This window comes from Acipenser ruthenus, chromosome 10 (genome assembly GCF_902713425.1).
Source record: "Acipenser ruthenus chromosome 10, fAciRut3.2 maternal haplotype, whole genome shotgun sequence".
In the NCBI taxonomy this organism is placed as follows: domain Eukaryota; kingdom Metazoa; phylum Chordata; class Actinopteri; order Acipenseriformes; family Acipenseridae; genus Acipenser; species Acipenser ruthenus.
Window position 1 is genome coordinate 17,195,711 of NC_081198.1, and position 18,803 is coordinate 17,214,513.

The following is an 18,803-nucleotide window of genomic DNA, read 5'->3' on the forward strand; positions in this document are numbered from 1 at the left end:
TTTTTTTTTATGGCTGTGACCTACATACGGTACTACATATCAGTAGGTGCTGTAAACAACATCAAATCTCATTTCTAATGCTATAATGTATAGAATAAATTACAACTCTAATGTGCCAGAAAATGCCTTTGTTGAAGGAAGCAGATTCAGCTTCTTAACAGAAAATGTGTTAAAAATAAAGTGCCACTGATGCAGAACTTGCAGTTCAAACTGTAACCCTGTGGTACTGTGCATCACATCGAGGCTAACATTGTTAAGAATCCTTTGCAGGGCTGGTGGTGCACATGGTGCCCTCTGGTGGTGCACAAGATGTATTAAAATAATGTCACATGCTGTAGAGTTTTTTCATCTTGCAAGGAATACGATTTCTCCGTGACATCCTGGCCGAGACACCATTCTCACATATCACAATTGGTATTACAATAGAAAACAATACAATTAAATTATAATGTTCACCTAAAATTTAGCCATAGCTATTACAGCACTTAAGTAAACTCTCTTTTGTTAACACATAATGGAATTAAGGACTGCAGAATGAATTTCCTTATTAACACATTTGCCTACCTACACTCCAAATCACATGAAAATATAATTATAGAATTAAAAAGAAACAATGTAAGATTTACTGAATACGTTGTTATTTAGGTGCTTTATTATAATACATACACATTTGCATACAGCAAAACAAAGGGTTACATTTCATAGTTGTTTAATAAATTAAGTTTATTTGGATGTCTTACAAACCATGCAGGTAACTAGAAAAATATATAAAGATATTTATAATGTAATCACACAATAATGGAGGTTTTAAAAATAACGTTATTTTTTCTGCCTTTCACCTTAAAAAATCCCTAGTGTCTTTGGTAGGATAGTCCCTAATGGTTATATATTTCCTCATAATCCAAAAATAAATAGTGCTAAACCGTGCTTGCATGGTAATTTTACACAGGCTTCGTTAATACAGGGATTTCTGTAATAAAACTGACACTCTAGTGTCTAGAGGAGAGGATATTCATGAATATCAAGACTGGAAGCTTTGACCTAGATATTTTGGTCACAGTTCAATTTTGTATCTCCAGGAATTTATAGTGGGGGGGGGAAAAACAAAGATTAAATATAACCTTTAATCTACCTGCTACTGTATATGCTAATAGTACATCAAAGGTCATTTTTGTGAACTTGGCCTTCACATTTCTAGCTGGGTTTAGATTGATCTGGATATTTTTTCTACAGTTTCAGGGTACACCACATTGCTAATACTGTTGTGGACTTTCATTAATAATCAGAATTTTGATCTCAAAAGTAAAATGAATGTCATTGGGAGATGAATGAGGCATCTGAAAGTGGAATGTCATTAGAAAACCAGCGTACTGACCTGAGGATATCTCTGCAGGACCATTATCAAGACACAGCATTACCAAACATGGATAACAACTGATTAAGAAAAACTAACACAAGGTCCTAATATATTAGCACACTGGCGCAGATGTGGTACAGTGGTGTATTCCTGGATTACCAGTCTGTATTGGCTCTATGACTGTCCCACTTGGTTTTCTCTGTAATAAAATATACAGCAATAAAACAATGAGGTGACTACTTTTTTTTTTCTTCATCCATTCACACATAGGCTTCCAAGCTGTACGATGGCGCTCTCCATTTTATAAACACAAAGAATCAGCTTTCTCTTCAGTTTGTGATGGATCAATTACTGCAACTTGAACAGACTGTTCAGGTGACCAAAATCAATCTGGTCTCAATAAATAAATAAAGGGGGCACTATTCACTATTCACATAATAATTGAGTTAATTAAATTGTTTTCATGTTATAAATCTTGTATTCACTAAACGTATGGACTTTTGTTAAATAAATTAACAAGCTGTTTCATGAATATCAAACTAAAAAATCTGTCACTTTTCTTTCCAAACAAAAAACACATTTATTAACAGATTACCGCTAAGTGTTGGTTACATTTGGAGAAATGGGGAGTTGTAAAACTCAAGATTTACTGAAAATGTAAAAACTCAAGTGTCCCTTGGCATTTTGATTAAGTTTTGCCAGTTTAGAACTACACACTTTGAACCAAATTGCTCTTGGATCCTGAAACTGAGGTGTATCTTTTTTCACATTGAAACATATTAATGTAGGACTGCTGGGGACAGTCCAGGGTGGCTGTTAAAACCTTGTATCATTATAACCTCGACTCTGATATATAACACATGGTGCAGTTAGCTGTTAGTTAGTTGCATGAAAATAAAAGATTTAGTAGGTGGCCAACTAATTACCTGTATCCAAGACTACAACTGTGTGTGCCAGAAGGCAGCTACTGATCAGATGAATATAAAAATGACTGATTTAGATGTCCTAAAACTAAATCATGTATTACCATTTACCTTTGTCAACTATAAGAAAATGAGCTGTGTTTTCAGTGAAGCAAACTAATTGTGAGCACTGTATACTTTTATATAAACATGATCTCAAAACGAATCAAATTATTTTAATGACTGTGAACTCCATAATGCATATCAGTGGGTCCTGTATATTAGAAACACCGCTCAGTTTCTGGGCTGGAGTAAAATGTAAATTATAGGAAGGTGCAATGATTATGTTAGTGCATAGATATAGTTCACGTTATTGCAGGACACTGCAGCACTGTCAAAGCGACAGTGATTCTATACTGAACTTTTTTTGTCAGGGCCAAAACTAGTTTGTTACATTTAGATGAACGGAAATGTATTTATTTGTTCTGTCCACGGTCCAGTGAAAAGGCTGCTTTTACTTATCTTTTGGAATGTTTAGTCAGTTTATAATACTGCACATAGAACCAAATCATTGATGTTATTCTTCATTGAGTCCGATGGAAGTTCTTTCCCAGCCGGGGTATTTTTATTTGAGCTGTTTTCACTGTGCTTAGTTCTTTTGCACTGTATATTGAATGGTCAAATGCGTTCAGGTATGTGTGTGTGTGTGTGTGTGTCAATATATATATATATATATATATATATATATATATATATATATATATATATCCCAAAAAATATATCCCACAGAAAAAGACGATGTAGCCTACATACATTCAGAGCACGGTTATGTTTTTGGGGTTTTGTTTTTTGGTTTAGTTTCGTAAAACGCTTGATTGTAGCAAAACTACAACACCCAGAATCCCTTTTGTCAAATGGCTTATTGTCGATTGGCTGCTGCGAGCGATCTGGTAGGGAACTCTGCACGTGAGTCTAGTTCTGGGAGGAAGCTAGTCCCAGAATCTACACTAATCAGAAAAAGGTAAGTGTACATTTTTGTTTAAAAAAATAAAAATAAAAACTGTTTAATTTTTGTTTTTAATAAGTCACCTGTGTGTACAAAATAGACGTGTTACTAGATTCGTTTTGTAAATTAATATGTAAAGCAATGTACAGTGTGACATTATGGACTTGCCCATGCTTATGTATTTGCATATAAAATAAGACGATGACAGTATTGCATTAATTATACAATTCGATCTTTTTACATTGTGGTGCAAGTACTTTTACAGTTACTTGCTACCATTTTTTTTAAATATGTATTTTTGTTTAATAATACAGAAAAGAAAAATTAACATGTAAACGTGTATTTTTAAAAAAAAGCATTTTAAACAGTGTACAACTGTTTCTTTCTCTTGTTTAGCGTGTTGCAGATTCCAAAAATATGCATTTTCGATTGACTTTCTTGGAAACTAGGGTTTGCCAACATGCAGTTCCAGAAGGCGAGAGAATTGCTGTGCTGGAGCCTTTTTTTTTTTTTTTTTTCTTGGGTATTGATAGTGGGTGATAAGTAAACCTATGCTGGCTTTGATTATAGTCTATTGATGTGGCCTATTGAGATTCCAAATGAATGCACTCTTCTGGGTTTTTTTTCTTCTCATGTCGAGTGACAAGCACACAGTACTTACTGTCTGTAGTACACTGTCCAATAAAACGGCTGTAAACAAAAACAAACCACAGGGTCTGACTCAATTGATCAATCAACTTAAGTTATGAGAACAATTTTCAAAATTCCAAACGACTTGAGATGTATTGCGATATCCCAAAGTTTGTCAGAGAACGATGGCACTTCGGATAAACCACTCCATGTAATTATCAGAAATTAATCACGGTAATACAGTCTACCAGTGGCGGGTACAGGCAATGGTTTTTACGACGTTTGTTCTGGGTGAATTCGATGCATAATATAAAGACACAAAAAAAATACAATTTTGCAGTGGTTTATTATAAAGTGCCCCGAACAATCAAGCACACAGTAAAAAAAAAAAAAAAAACGAGCAGTACAATGTAATAACAAATTCAGTGGCAGACCAACATTGACCTTTATTCTATATGAGCTTAAAAGGATTTTTTCACATTGCCCAGGCATGGATTTAGCATAGCACTGTGGTAATGCTTTAAATGAATTACATAACTATTACAGTATGAATGTGTAAAGCGTAACTAATGACATAAAACATTTCATCATAACGTGTGTTGTGTTCCCAGCTAGTGTCATTTACTGTGTTGACGTGGTTTGGCATGATGCAAGATGTCAGCTTGTCACTTTGAAAGCTGCATAGATTGATAATTAAAGGGGGGTTCTGTAGAATTCCAGTTAAAACACAAAACAGATGCTAAATAGCATGTCATAAAATAGGTTCTTCAGAATGAAAATTCTGTTTTTGAACACCGTGTACGTACACGATTAAGAACGTTGGTTTTTAGGAAGTAATTAAAAATGGCCCTATCCCATTAGTATTGATGCTGGCGTGTCTAAAGGACGCTTTTTTTTTAATATGCTCTCAATGTACTGTACATGTGTCTTTCTGAATAGAGTCGTGATTCCTGCACATTTGGTTATTGTGAATGTCATGAATGCTGGTTGCCATGGAAAAAGAAGACTGTAACCATCTAATGCAATCATGTTTCCTATAGCGCTTGAATACTGATGAGTAACACTGATTAGCCAGTACCACAGTTTTGACCAAACATCGTAAAACCATACTGTTAAAACCACTGGAAACCAGGATTTTATTTTGCCTTGTACTGTACAATATGAGGAAGTGTACTGCAATGTCAGTGAAGCAAAACAGCTACTTTATACCAGAAGAGAACATTGTGTCACGTGAGAAATTAAATAATATCTACGCATTTTATTATAATAATCACGGTTAATATTGTGTTTATTAAGCAGTGATGTTTTACACACATTTTTTTTTTGGTGTCTATTAAATTAAGTCTTCTGTTGTTTGTTTCTCTGTGTGCACTGTTACAAGGCAATCCTTGTTGACAAGTTTTTTCACAGTTCTTTATTCAAAAGATGGGTGCAAGCTTCTTCCCTCATGAAACCTGCATTCCACAGTGTCACTACTATTCAATTTGGCTTGCCCCTGTAGCTGTTGCACGCTTCTTCCTCCGAAAGAAAACAAAAATAAAAAATGTGTTACTCGATTTTTTTTTTTTTTTTTTTTTTTTTTACAATTGTGCATTCTACAGTATGTGGCTCACTGAGTAGCTAGCAGCTTGCCTGGGGGAGGGAGTTTGTTTCTTTACAGATAAAACTAAATTGAAATGCAACCGAACTGGACAGTCAGGGGTTAATTGCTATTTCTAAACACTAGCCACTCTTAATTGGAACCCTGCAGGTGTTTTCCCCTAGGGGTGACCCACTTTTTAACATTTACATTCAACAGCAATACGGTGAAATTAGGTCCTCTTAAAAAAAAAAATACAGGGCAGGGGTATTAAGATCCACCACTCTATTACACCAGCCCCCAGGTCTGCTTAATAATAAGGCAGAACCCACTGAATACTCTGGAAGACTAAACAGTCAACAGGAAATACTTCTGCAAATATAAAAAGTGACTGTAGTACACATGAGCAGATCAGGGTCACAGAATAGTTCCTTTCTTGATCAATTACAGTGTAATGCTGAGTTGCAAATACCCAGTATATGGGCTGCTGAGAGAGATGTATTGAACTGTAAGAAAAAGCAGCCTTCCAGCACTCGTGTTCATACTGTAGAGCTCTGCTGAGAGTAAAAACCATCGGGCGATGTCAGATTCAAACTGATGAAGACAACCAGGCAATATACTTACTGTATGTCAGGATTTAATGCCAGCATTTTTTTCTTCATAAAACAGGATGCTATCTGTGCTTTGTTTCAAGGTGATTGATGGCATCTGGAATGTGGGGGGATACCTGAAGAGAAACAGCTCTCAGAACTATGCTTCTAGTGCAAAGCACAGGCAGCGATGAAGCCCTGAGACTGAACGCATCAAATGAGAAATTGTCTACAGACAACAAGGAAATTGGTAAGGAAACAAACCTTCAGCTGAAAAAAACAACATATTGTTGTTATAATTATAATAAAATGGTAGCTAGATTAATGGGTAAAAAGCCAGTTTTTGTTTGTGTTTGTGTATGTGTTTTATTTGTACTCGCCCAATTAAAAGTTAATTTAAAAAGCTGTTTTGTGATTGGAAATGCAGCACAAACAGTCTTGTAAATGAACACCTTTTTAATGCACACGGCACCCCTCGATAGTAGGGGTTCATTTGGAAGTTTTTTTCAGTATCCCAGCATGCATTAATCTATAATGTTTCACAAGGAGTGGGGTCAGGAATTATGACTTGCAATTGTGTTGCTCCAAAATTGAGTTATTACCATTTTTGTCTAATTTTGCCTTTACTTGTCTTTGAGCTTGATGGACGATTCCTAAGCGCTGGGACTAGCACCTCATTCCATTCAAATCATGTGACAACGTAACCTTTCTACTCTATTGACCCCACATACTCTCTGTCTATATATAGGTACAGTGTGTGGGAAAAGTCCCATTTTACAATGGCTAGGCTTGTCCCATTCATTTCAATGGGCTATGTTTTGTTCTAGTTATGGCAATGTCCTGCGATAGTTTTCTTTTAAACCGATTTTTTTGTCAGTTAACCTCATAGCCTTAGTGTAATCACAATATGGTGCTCCAGGGTGCGTGTCATTGTGGGATATTGACACTTATTGGATTGGTTGAAGACATAAGAACAAGAAAAGGCCATTCGGCCCGTCAAGGCTTGTGTCTTGTAAGCACACCATTCTCCCCTATTCGGGGGGGTCTCATTTAAAAGCGCAGTCAATTATCTACCTTTAATACAGGGAGATACAGAAGGTTAATCACACCCTGTCAATATATACCGTGTTTGAGCTGCAAAGCATAGTGTCTTCAGGACAGATTTAACAGCTTACCATTTTTATGTAATCAGTTTTGAGTGTTATGTACATGTACAACTGGATGCTGTAGGCTTACAAGGGGAGAATGTTAAATGATATATGCAATGTAACAGGCTTATTGAAGTGGCTGCATTTGTACACACTAGCAGTGAGTTGTGTTTTTCAGCTACACAGTCATTTTTAAGGTCTATTGTAACGGTTCAAGCATACTTACAGAAATATTCTGTTTGTCAATTTCTTTTGTTACTAAAATCATAACTTACATAACCACAGTGTTGGAAATCCTTGATTATCTGAACACCTCTATAATCTAAACTGTCCCCTGGTAAAATGCTGTGTCCCACCAACAGCCCTAGTTCAGGTGTTTACTGTACTGTACAGCATACATTTAAATTTTCAGGAGTTTTCTACTTGAGGCAATATCTTACCATATCGCAACAAATCAATTTTACAAACACCACCTGGTCCTAGTTAGGTCAGATAATAGAGAGAACAAGATGTGTTTTTGATAATAAATATATCATTTTCAGTTTTCACTGCCATTTTTGCGCTGGCATCACTTATTAGATAAATATTGTACCTAACAGCTTGGATGAGCGGTCCTATACAAATACTGCAGTATGAAGATGCTTTCTAAGCTTTAGGATGCATGTAACAGTGGCCTGAAAAACCATCGACCAGTGGTATTCAGAATTCACCTTGCCTTGGGCTTGTGGCTTTTACTGTAACTGTTGCAGTGGTCAGTTACATAAACAGTAGCAGGTGATGCTTGCTGATTCAGTTATTAATTACACAGTGTAAAACCTGATGAAAAAATATATACGTTTGCATTGACGTAATATTGAATAGATATAGTTTATGATAGTGACCTCCGTGTTGGTCCTTTCTATGATTTTAATCCTGCAACTACCCCAGCAGAGCATAAACAGCCTCAAGTCATTTTAAAAGGGATTAACATTTACTTGCTTATCCCTTTCATGTATTACCCCTCTGATTTAATTTGTGAGAAGAAGCCTCACTAGTTTTTATTCTTAAACACATCTCCAGGTCTAAACAACAGTACCTGTGTATTTCCTTTTCTGTGGTTTCTCTTCTATTTAAAATTGCCCTTCTCATTCAGTTGTTTTTTATTATTTAATGTGACAAGGATTTTCCCACAGAGCCTAGAGCTTATATATTTGCATATAGCTGTGAAGACCGTACGACAAATAAAATGAAAAGTGGGGGCAAGAGGATTGAAGGATGACAGTGGTGGGAGTTATGACAACATATATATATATATATATATATATATATCATTTTTTTTTTTTTTTTTTTTTTTTTTTAACAAATGTCCTCAAGCAGATCTTCAAATCCCACAGGCAGTAACATTGATGCATCTTGTGGTGAAACATGTTATTGCTGATAATAGTGCTAGAGACAATTTATGCTTCTAAAAGAACCTTACTGCGTAGGAGTTATTTCTATAAGACTATTGTTATGCATGTATATATATTATTTAAAAACCTGTGCATTTTCAGAAGAACAGAACGTATTACTCACAGAAACATAGCAGATTGTGTATAGAAAAGCTGGCTGATAATTAAGATAAAAACAGTCGTGTTTGTTGTGGATAATGTAATTATCTGTATAATCTTTTTGTTATCAGTGGTTGTTTTCGACTCCTCTAGGTTTACGCCATTTACTAAAGGCTCCCAAACATAACCGTTTGTTTTATTTTTGGTTTAACTGGTATTTTCTCCTATTATGGGGCTTAAAAAACATTAGCTGTCAATCGTAAAACATAGAAATAAATGTTTAAAGATGAAAAGCTTTATATGTATCTCAGGATACACACAGTACAAATGCAACCATGCTGTGTAGAGTATTGTGTTCTTTGTAATGAGGCAGAGAGAACACAACACAGCTCTCAATAAGAGTGCAGCTTGGAACAACAGCTACTTCAGATCATGAAGGAAATGGAGAAAAAGCAACCTGTTGCTCAAAGAACAGACATATGTTTTTTGTTTTTTTTCCCCCTTGAAAACATAACGAGCTTTCTCATAGACATGCTGTCTCTTTAAAAAGTCAGCCATGGAAACAGAAGGCAGTTGGTGCAGGCAGTGTGTGGTTTGTGATGTCAGTTTGGCAGCAATCCAAGCTGATTTTTTTTTTTTTAGTTTTCACTGTAAAATTCTGCCTCCTTATTGAATTCCTGTAGCGCTCCACTCTATGCCTCAAGCAAAATATTGGAACTTCTCTGTGTTCACACTAAAGAGACTGTCCGAATATCCTGTTTTAAATCCATCTAGGTAGGTCTTTACTTTCACATTGTACAAAGGAAAAAGCACCAACACGGGAATGCAATGCAGTGCCTATGGCAGAATTATGCAGGCGTTCTCAGTAATTACAATAGCACAGAAGAGACTGTGTCATGTTATTTGTTGCAGTTTAAAACAAACTAACAAAGAAAATACCAAATCATTTACTGAACCATCAGAGAAGTTAACAATGTAACTAATAAAAGTGATCTCACACACACACACAGTTTTAACTTCCTTATTGTGAGGAATCTGTGTGCATCCCATCTGCTCTGCAGTACCTAGAAATCAGCTGTCTTCTTTTAGAAAACGTGTAGTATTTGCGAACAATTGTTAGCATGTTTAGTTAGTGTAGGAAATGTAACTGTATGATAGGCTGTTTTACTTGTTAGCATTAGAATGACTCAATCAAGATGTTCAGGTTTCTGTTGAATAAATTTAGTTCCCCCCCCGCCCCAGACAACTTAGCAGTACAGGTTTTGAGGTGTTTTACTGTTTGAAATAGTTACAAGCTGTTCCAAAATTAAATCCCTATACATCCTTAATGTCTCATGTTCTGTTTTTGTTAGCTGGAATGGATAACAAGGGGAACGGTTCAGCGGACACCAAAAAGTAAGTACATGAAATGTTGGTTAATTTTATCCTAACATGGATGTATTTGAATGTAATCTTTCAGTTGTGTTAATAGTGATATGATTATTAGACAGATGATATTGATACAGTGCTTGCTATTGTATTATATCTAGCCTTGCTACTTTTTAATATTAATTGGTAAAGCTTGTTAAATGTCGAATTCCCAAAAAAGAGTTTGACTGAAATAAATTTACATATGATAAACAGCGGTAAAACAACTGCCTATTTTTTTTTTTTATTTTCTTATCAAAAATAATAATTTAGAAATCCTCTCTAGTTTGTGTAGTTTTTATACTTGCTGTCTGTCCCGTCTCCGTTCCGCTCTGAACGGCTGGGGGTCGCTGTCAGTCATCTCAGTGGTCCGTTAGTACTGTAGTTTCACCCCGTTCTGACAGATCTCGTTGACAGAAGCAGTGCTAGAATGCTCTCATTTGTTTAAATGACTGTCAATCATCAAGACCTGCACCGACTGTGCACTTTTATTTGCCAGCTACAGCGTCTGTCATTCACAACGCCTACTTTTAAATTAGCGGTTTAAGGTGTACATAAGCTTTTGCTTCAGGTATACTGTGACAGTTACTAGTTTGATTTGAAAATGGGGCGCAAGAGAAAAACACTTCATGAATATTGTGCACAGTACCCTGACCGACGGCTGAAGTCTCCGCTGGAAGCAGGCCCGTCTGCCTTGCCTTCCAGTGACTCTGAGTTCAACTGTGCTGAAGCAGGAGAGGGGCGGCACCTACACGGGTTGGACAGCAAAGTAGAAAAACCTGCCATAACAATGTAGTCGGGCTGCCAGTCTGACGAGTCACCAAGGCGTTAAGAATGGCCATTCCTCGAGGATTTAGTTTTCTCCGAAGGATAGTTTGGGGTGGAGGTGTGCAGCACTAAAGCCTATAGGGGGAGTCATCAATTCCCTTTTCTTCCAGGAACTTCAGTAAATGTTGCCGTGTTTTATACAGAAGCACAAGGCATCCATCTGAGGGTGTCAGCTCGTCTTACCTGCTATGACTGAAAAAGACTTGTAACAGGGAGGTGCAGCTTCTATATTGTAGAATACATAGGCCCAGAGTGGCTCAGCTGGTAAAAGCAGAGCCACGTGGTGTGCAGGGTGAGTCATACAGCGCAGGTTTGCGTCCTGGCTGTGCAGAGTCGTCGGTCTTTGCTGGGGATTCAGAAGGGTGGCAAAAATGTCAGGGTCTGCTTCTCCTCATCGCTACAGCAAACCCAGCTGTCCAGGCGCCCAGTGAGTTCAAAAGTGGACATCTGCAGCGCTGGCCTTTGTCCGCCAGAGGTCAGTAGCTTGCTGACATCTGCTCTCAAGTTCCTGGGGGTAAAAGAGGAAGATGGCTCATTCGTGGGATTGGAGGATACCCACTGAATCTTCAGTTCTCTTGAGATGTGTGGGGAATTGCTGTGGTGAGGGGAACAAATGATTGGAATTTCCAAATTGGGGAGAAAATTGGGAATTAAATAATTAAACAATTAAATAATTGGGCACACAAATAAAAATAAAAAAATAATGCATACTTAATGTATCAGCAGTATGATGGACATCTCATTTGAACACAAGTCTGTGCCCAATTATTTTACCCCCGATCCACTCCCCAATTTAGAATGTCCAATAATTTTTTCTTCTCCAGAAGGTTCAGTGGTTCTCCGATCCCACGACCAAGTCAGCTTCTCTTTTACACCCAGGAACTCGAGAGCGGATGTCAGCGAGCTACCGACATCTGGAGGACAAAGGCCAGCCCTACAGGGGTCTGCTCTAAGCTCACTGGGCGCCTGGCCAGCAGGGTTCATTGTAGCGCGATGAGGAGCAGCAGTCCCGGACGGTTTTGCCTCCCTAACCCATGAAATCACGAGAGCCAATGCGATGCTGCCTTCGGAATCCCCAGCGAAGACCGCCAACTTCGCACAGCCAGGACGCGAACCTGCGCTGTATGACTCACCCTGCACACCACATGGCTGTGCTTTTACCAGCTGAGCCACTCGGGGGACCCCCAGAGGTGAGAATGTATCCACTGCACCACATAGCCTCCTCCTGCACTCCCAGTTTTAACCCGCTGCTGTCTGTATTGTGTTTCAGCCCTGTTGAGAACGGACAGCTCCCTGACCCAGCACACTGGGCAGTGTCAGATGTTGTTAATTATTTCAAAGCAGCGGGATTCGATGAGCAAGCCTGTGCTTTTCAGGACCAGGTAATTTCTTTTTGACAGCTCTACCTCTAATTGCTCGCTAGTCTCTGAAACAATGAGAGGCTGGATAATAAAAGTGTAACAGCTTTAATATGACCTGGAGTCAAAAAGAAAAGGAATTTAAGAGCATAACTGCATATTTTACAAGCTGGCATTAAAATGGGAATTGATTACGACTGCAGAGGGTGGTGATAATGAGAAGTACAATAACGTAACAAATAACAGGGTTATATTGGACTAGCTTGGGGCTTGAAAACTAAAACTGTTTCTGGGTCAGTGGCAGTAGCCAATGCAGATGTTGAATTTACTGAGGGTTTCTTAGTCAGCAGGGAGGCAGTCTGGAGCACACCGGCTAGCTAATAGCAGTACATTTTCCACTGTGAATGCATGCGTGCAGGTATAGGAAAATATAAGCTTTAAGCTTACGAATAAATGCATAACGACTGTAGGGTGAGGCAGTTGTTACCCACTCACCTCTTACGACAGAAAAACACTTTTAGGGTAAAACTAGCCAAACGTGTCGTCTTAACTTAGTTTTTCTTGTATTTTGATTGGGAGTTTTGAAGTTCTTGGTAAAATAAAGAACAAAATGCAACCAACCCCCACTTATGGTAAGTGTTTGAAAGTCAGAATGAAATGTGACATTTGCCTTAGTTTTTTTGGCTTAGAAAAAAATCATCTCTCCTAATAGAGTCCATATGTTTTTTTTTTAACAGTCTACCCTGAAAAACATGAACGAACTGGAGAGAGAGAGAAGAGAAATTAGCAACACAGAACTAATTGTTCTGTTTAAAGAATATGGTGGTAGATCCATCTTCTTATAGCACTGATACAAATATATATTCACAGTATAGAAATTACAAAAGACCAGGACATTATCCCAAAAGAAATAAAAAGTATTTGCTAGAGATGCAACAATTAATCAATTATTGATCGCCATGATCAACTAAAACCTCTTTCATTTATATTGTTTGTGATTTAGGAATGGCAGAATCTAATGAAAAAAATTGTTAATGTCTTCTTGCTTTTTAATAATACAGAATATTATATCATAGTGTTCAGTTGGTTGCTTATTTCACCTAGCAATTTGCATTTGAGTAAAAGTCATTGCATTTGAGTAAAAGTAATTTATAACACATGGCTAATTTATTATATTGCAAAATGGCTTATATAAGTATTGATTTGTGTAGGCAAAATGAAGGTTTTAGAATGTACTGTTTGTCACATAGAAATTGCATCACTTTAATTACATTTCCATATTTATTTTCAAAGTGATATCAGATCATTTTTTGGCGTGTCTTAGCATGCATACTGTAGTCACTTTACCTAAAAATATGTCTAACAGAGCTCAACCTTGCATGCAGGGTTTCCTTTGAGTAATCTTTGGCTCCTGAAGCTAGTCTCTCAGAATTCATAGCATGGACTGTAGTTTTCTGTACTCGTACATCATCATGTCTGCTTGCCTGACATGAGTTCTAGGCAAGAAGTTTGGAGTTCCTGTCTTGTTGGTACATTCATGTTGCTGCTGAATCTAACATTGCTCACCCCCAAGTTATTCCAAATGAAAGTGCATTCTCTGGGCATTTTAAAATCTATCATATCCAAGTGTATTCTGGGTATGAACTGTTTCTTATCGCTGGATTTTTCCTCCTCAGTTTACTGCTTTGACATGTTAGCAGAACTCAAAATAATTTACATTTTTATAACACATCACACAAAAGTGGAGTTTCTTTGCATCTCATTTAGAATCGCATGCCGCCTCTTAACCCAACGGAAATCCATCTGTGTACCATTCACCTGCTTTTCTGTTCAGATGCCATTGACAGACCCAGTTAACTTGAGTGTTTTTCCCTTTAGTAATTCCATTCTTTGACCTTACAACTCTTCTTAAAATCTTCACTACACTGTGGTTGAACAGTGTTCACTCGGCTTCCTAAGGACACCTCAGCAATGCATTGAGGTGTTAAGCTGCTGGTGCATATGTTTTTCATGGAGGTTTTTGCTCTTACAATCCCCTAACTTTTTACCTGTATCTTGAGTCCTGCCCATCTGATTGCGAGGACTGTATAGGTATAGGCAGTGTATCAGAATCTAGGCAGTGGCAGCCTACTTTTGCAAAAGTGCTGGTCTCTGGGAATGGTACTGACACCTGATTGGCTGAGCTATGGGGGCTTGGGAAGCCCTTGTTTGAATTTGATAAAAAAAGACATATGATAATTTATAGCGAGATGCTATTGTGAGGCATTAATGAAAATAAACATGGCACATGGGAGCTCTAAGTTCAGATGGGTGTCTTTTTCTTTGTAGTTTCAGGAGTTTAACCTTCGCTTTTAATTTATTTTTCTGTTCTGTCAGCAGGTTTGCAAATGTCAGAAAAAATGCACCGTCTGTTTCTTCACAACCGGCTTTTTATAGCATCAAACTCAAGACACTGATTTTTTTTTTTCTTCTATCTCCAAAGCTCCTGTATCTTCATTTTTTCAACTTTGTTCATAGTATAGATGTAATAGTATAGATTTCTTGGCCCAAGGCCCCCCTTGGCATTCTGATTGTGGATCCCCACCCCATGAATCCAAAGAAACATGACATTCTGTTCACCTTACCATCACTCCCTCTAGTTTTATGATGGTGCATACTGTTAGCATGAGCATTAGAAATTAACCACTGATGTCAAAGTATTTAGTGTCACATTTGAAATAGGCCTAATCCTGACACCTAACAGCAGTGTTCATTAAATGAATCTCTGGCCTAGGGGAAATTTCTCATTTGTCAGGCCTGCTTAGGAGACGTCTGTATGTTCTGCAGCCCCCTCAAACAATCCTGGATTTGATCAAGGAGCTAAAACTGTTGTTTTTTTGTACTCTTTTTCTTCCAGGAGATAGATGGCAAATCTCTGCTGCTCATGACAAGAAATGATGTCTTGACCGGACTCTCAATCAAGCTCGGGCCAGCGTTGAAGATGTACGAATACCACGTGAAGCCGCTTCAAACACAGCACCTGAAGAAAAACACCTGGTAGCGCTCCCGCGTGCAGCACTGATTACAAGCAGCATTGTATCCCGGGATACCGTCACCATGGGAAAGACAATCAGTGGTGGAGACAACCAGGTAGACTTTTGGAATTTGAACATAAAATTTGAACAGCATCTTAGTCAATTTTACTTGAATTACAAGAAAAACAGCTGATTTGTGTTCATGGTATTTCTCCATACATTGTTATTCAGGATACTGGAGGGGAATGAATAAGGTAAATAACCACTGTAGGTTCTACATTAATGTATATTAAAGAATTGTGCATTAATGTTTTTTTTTATTTACAAAAAAAGGTGGTTTTGATGTCAAATGGAGGAGGGAAATATATGTGCATTATTGGATTTTTTTTTGTTTTTACCAAAGTGGGGTTTTCAGCTGGCCACAAAATGTTATGTAATGGAAGAGCCTACATATTTTTTAAAGTAATTGGATTGTTTATGCAGCATACAAGCAATGTTCACATTCTGTATATCCAAAAAACTGCATCAGGCTGTAGATTGCAGGGGGTTGAAGTAATGTGTTCAGTAACCCTTTTTGGGGTTCATGAATTCAAATCAGACTTATATATTAGGTATTTTTTCAAATTGTTTATAAAAAAAAAAAAAAGTTTATATGAAATGAAAAAAAAAAATTGCTGCCAACCTGCTTTTAATAATTAATTGCTGGGAATTTTACATTTAAAGTACATTTTCAGACACACTCCATTTTCTGTGTAATTTGATATTTTTGTGTGGAATAGAAATTAATTGTAAAAACATTGTACATAGCCTAATGTAAGGGATAAAAAAATACAGGGAGTGGGATCTTATTTCCACCGAAGTGGTTTAATATTTCTGTAATATTGTGTTTACTGAAAGTGGTGCTTTCATTGCCTACCAGAATACATCATTCATTCAATGTGGTGTACAGTTTTCATAACCTGTTTTCCCTTAGACCTGAGGAGCCCTGCTTTAACAGAGGCCTGGGGTTTGAGTTGTTTTAATACTGCAGGTAACTAAATGGTGCTGATTCTGACTGACATCAGATTTCTTACTACGTGCAAGCCTGATCAGGGCTTGAAACCCTTTTAGTCTGTCAGTGTGCGCTTTTGTCATCATAGGTGATGTACTGTAACCCTGAAAGGTTTGTTTTATAGCAAATTGCATTAATAGTCAGTTGTTACCACACCAGATGGTCTTTTCTGAATGAGATGTCTTGTCATATTAAAGAAGCTGGGAAGGTGTACTGTGAATTTAACCTTTTTTCCCCTTGTAAACCCAGTATACTGTGCTGTACCAATTACAGCATCACCTGTGCTCTTCAACTTTGGCATCCTTACCAAATGATATTCAGTGGTAATGCAATGGCTCTGTATGAAGGGGCAGTGGTAGCACAATGTATGAGCCATTGGTAAAACAGTGCCACTGTGGTAACATTGTCATGTTTGACATATCAATGCTATGAACCAACACATAATCCACTGCAGTACCATATCTGAACCAGTGTTCGGTATCAGAATCACTGTACCATTTGTTGCACTGTGCTGCCATTGCTTGTAGTGGTCAGGCTAATAAACTTGTATTATATTGGCAGCTCAAAGGGATTTATTGGAATTATCAGCACATCAGGTATTGGGGCTGCTTTTCTGACAGTTGTAAGGCATTGCAAGCCTCTCAATATAAGAAAAATACATCAACTGGCTGTAATGATTCTGGGATTTGCAGTTATTTTGTTACAGAACCTTTTCCTCTGTATATATAACGGCACAGATGGCAGCGAAATTGCTATAAAGCTGTATACTATATGTAGGCACTGCATTGCCTCTGCAGATTACCTTTAGGATGTGGTGTCTGCAGTCTGTCCGCCCAGCATTCACTATAAACAGGTACTCATTATTATTCAAGACAAGAAGGGGGTTTGCAGTTCAAATGGAAAACACAGGAGCGTTCCTTTGGGTTGATATGTTAATTGCTCGAGCCAACACCTTCTAAAGCGAGAGCCCAAGCCTTTGTAGTTGCTTTGTAATACTGAGATGCCTGACAGCTGTATTAAAGCGGAGTGCAGTACCTTCAGGTTTTCCTTTGATGGTTTTTTAAAGTATTTTAATTTATCTGAATTGTTCTGATAATCATCAACCAGAAATAATACAAAATAATAAAGTGCTCAGTCACACTAACTAACAAGGGACAATAGCAGGGCTAATTAAGAACCCACTGGTGTATGTAAATAAATCAAAATGTTAATGTGTATACTAAGTGTGTATTTTGTGATGGTGATGAGTTTTGTTCCCATGTGTAGTATGCAATTTAAGTTCAAGTTTTATTACAATTAGCCTCAATTGTGTTAATATTACATACTGTGACGTGATATATTTTACTGTAATTTTTTTGTGTGTGACGTAAAGTACGGAGTACGACCTTCAGAACTGCACAAATCTACTTGCCCGACACCCAGTGCTTACAAAACTGGTAAACTGTTTGAGGTCAAATGTGGTTTTAACTGCAGATTCAGGTGAGACTTTCAGTGTCACTAGCAGGATAACCTCCTTTAGTAGGTATTGCCAACAGATAGCGGATATAACATGAGGCTGATAGTTCAGATAGCAGATATAACATGAGGCTGATAGTTCAGGTAGCAGATATAACATGAGGCTGATAGTTCAGGTAGCAGATATAACATGAGGCTGATAGTTCAGGTAGCAGATATAACATGAGGCTGATAGTTCAGGTAGCAGATATAACATGAGGCTGATAGTTCAGGTAGCAGATATAACATGAGGCTGATAGTTCAGGTAGTAGATATAACATGAGGCTGATAGTTCAGGTAGCAGATATAACATGAGGCTGATAGTTCAGGTAGCAGATATAACATGAGGCTGATAGTTCAGGTAGCAGATATAACATGAGGCTGATAGTTCAGGTAGCAGATATAACATGAGGCTGATAGTTCAGGTAGCAGATATAACATGAGGCTGATAGTTCAGGTAGCAGATATAACATGAGGCTGTTAGTTCAGGTAGCAGATATAACATGAGTCTGATAGTTCAGATAGCAGATATAACATGAGGCTGTTAGTTCAGGTAGCAGGCACCTGATCATTTTAAAAGTCTGCCCAAGGTAGTTCTGAAGCAAAAGCAGGCCTGGGTGCATGGTAATGGGTTAGTCCAGCCCTGATCAAGTTGTGTAAGAGACTGTTCTTATGAAAAAGATAAAAAATACCTGTGTCAGGGAACCAAAGACAAGCCACTGATAACCCTTTTTTCCTGGATTCCATGTGGCTGCTTTATCGAGCGTATAATAAACTAGCACAGTAAACGGCAATCTGCAACCTTTGTTAATTTGATTTTGTTAGTGATACAACAATAAATGTGCAAATGAGGAAAAATTCACGAAATTTCTTTTCATAATAAGTGATGTCTGTGATGTGAATGAGTAAA

At 37.6% G+C, this 18,803-nt stretch overlaps 1 protein-coding gene across 2 annotated transcripts; it reads left to right on the forward strand.

Annotated features, from left to right (window-relative positions):
• Positions 1 to 3,207: 3,207 nt before the first annotated feature.
• Positions 3,208 to 16,218, forward strand: LOC117411531 (sterile alpha motif domain-containing protein 13-like). 2 transcript variants are annotated; one of them, XM_034019176.3, is made up of 5 exons: positions 3,208 to 3,280; positions 6,169 to 6,314; positions 10,094 to 10,136; positions 12,247 to 12,358; positions 15,231 to 16,218. In XM_034019176.3, exons 2-5 carry the CDS (start codon positions 6,227 to 6,229, stop codon positions 15,372 to 15,374), a joined length of 387 nt encoding a protein of 128 aa, XP_033875067.1. In that variant the 5' UTR covers positions 3,208 to 3,280; positions 6,169 to 6,226; the 3' UTR covers positions 15,375 to 16,218. The 2 variants fall into 2 exon arrangements, with proteins under 2 accessions (XP_033875067.1, XP_033875060.1); XM_034019169.3 differs by having other exon boundaries at positions 3,218 to 3,280; positions 6,144 to 6,314.
• The last annotated feature ends 2,585 nt before the right edge of the window (positions 16,219 to 18,803 follow it).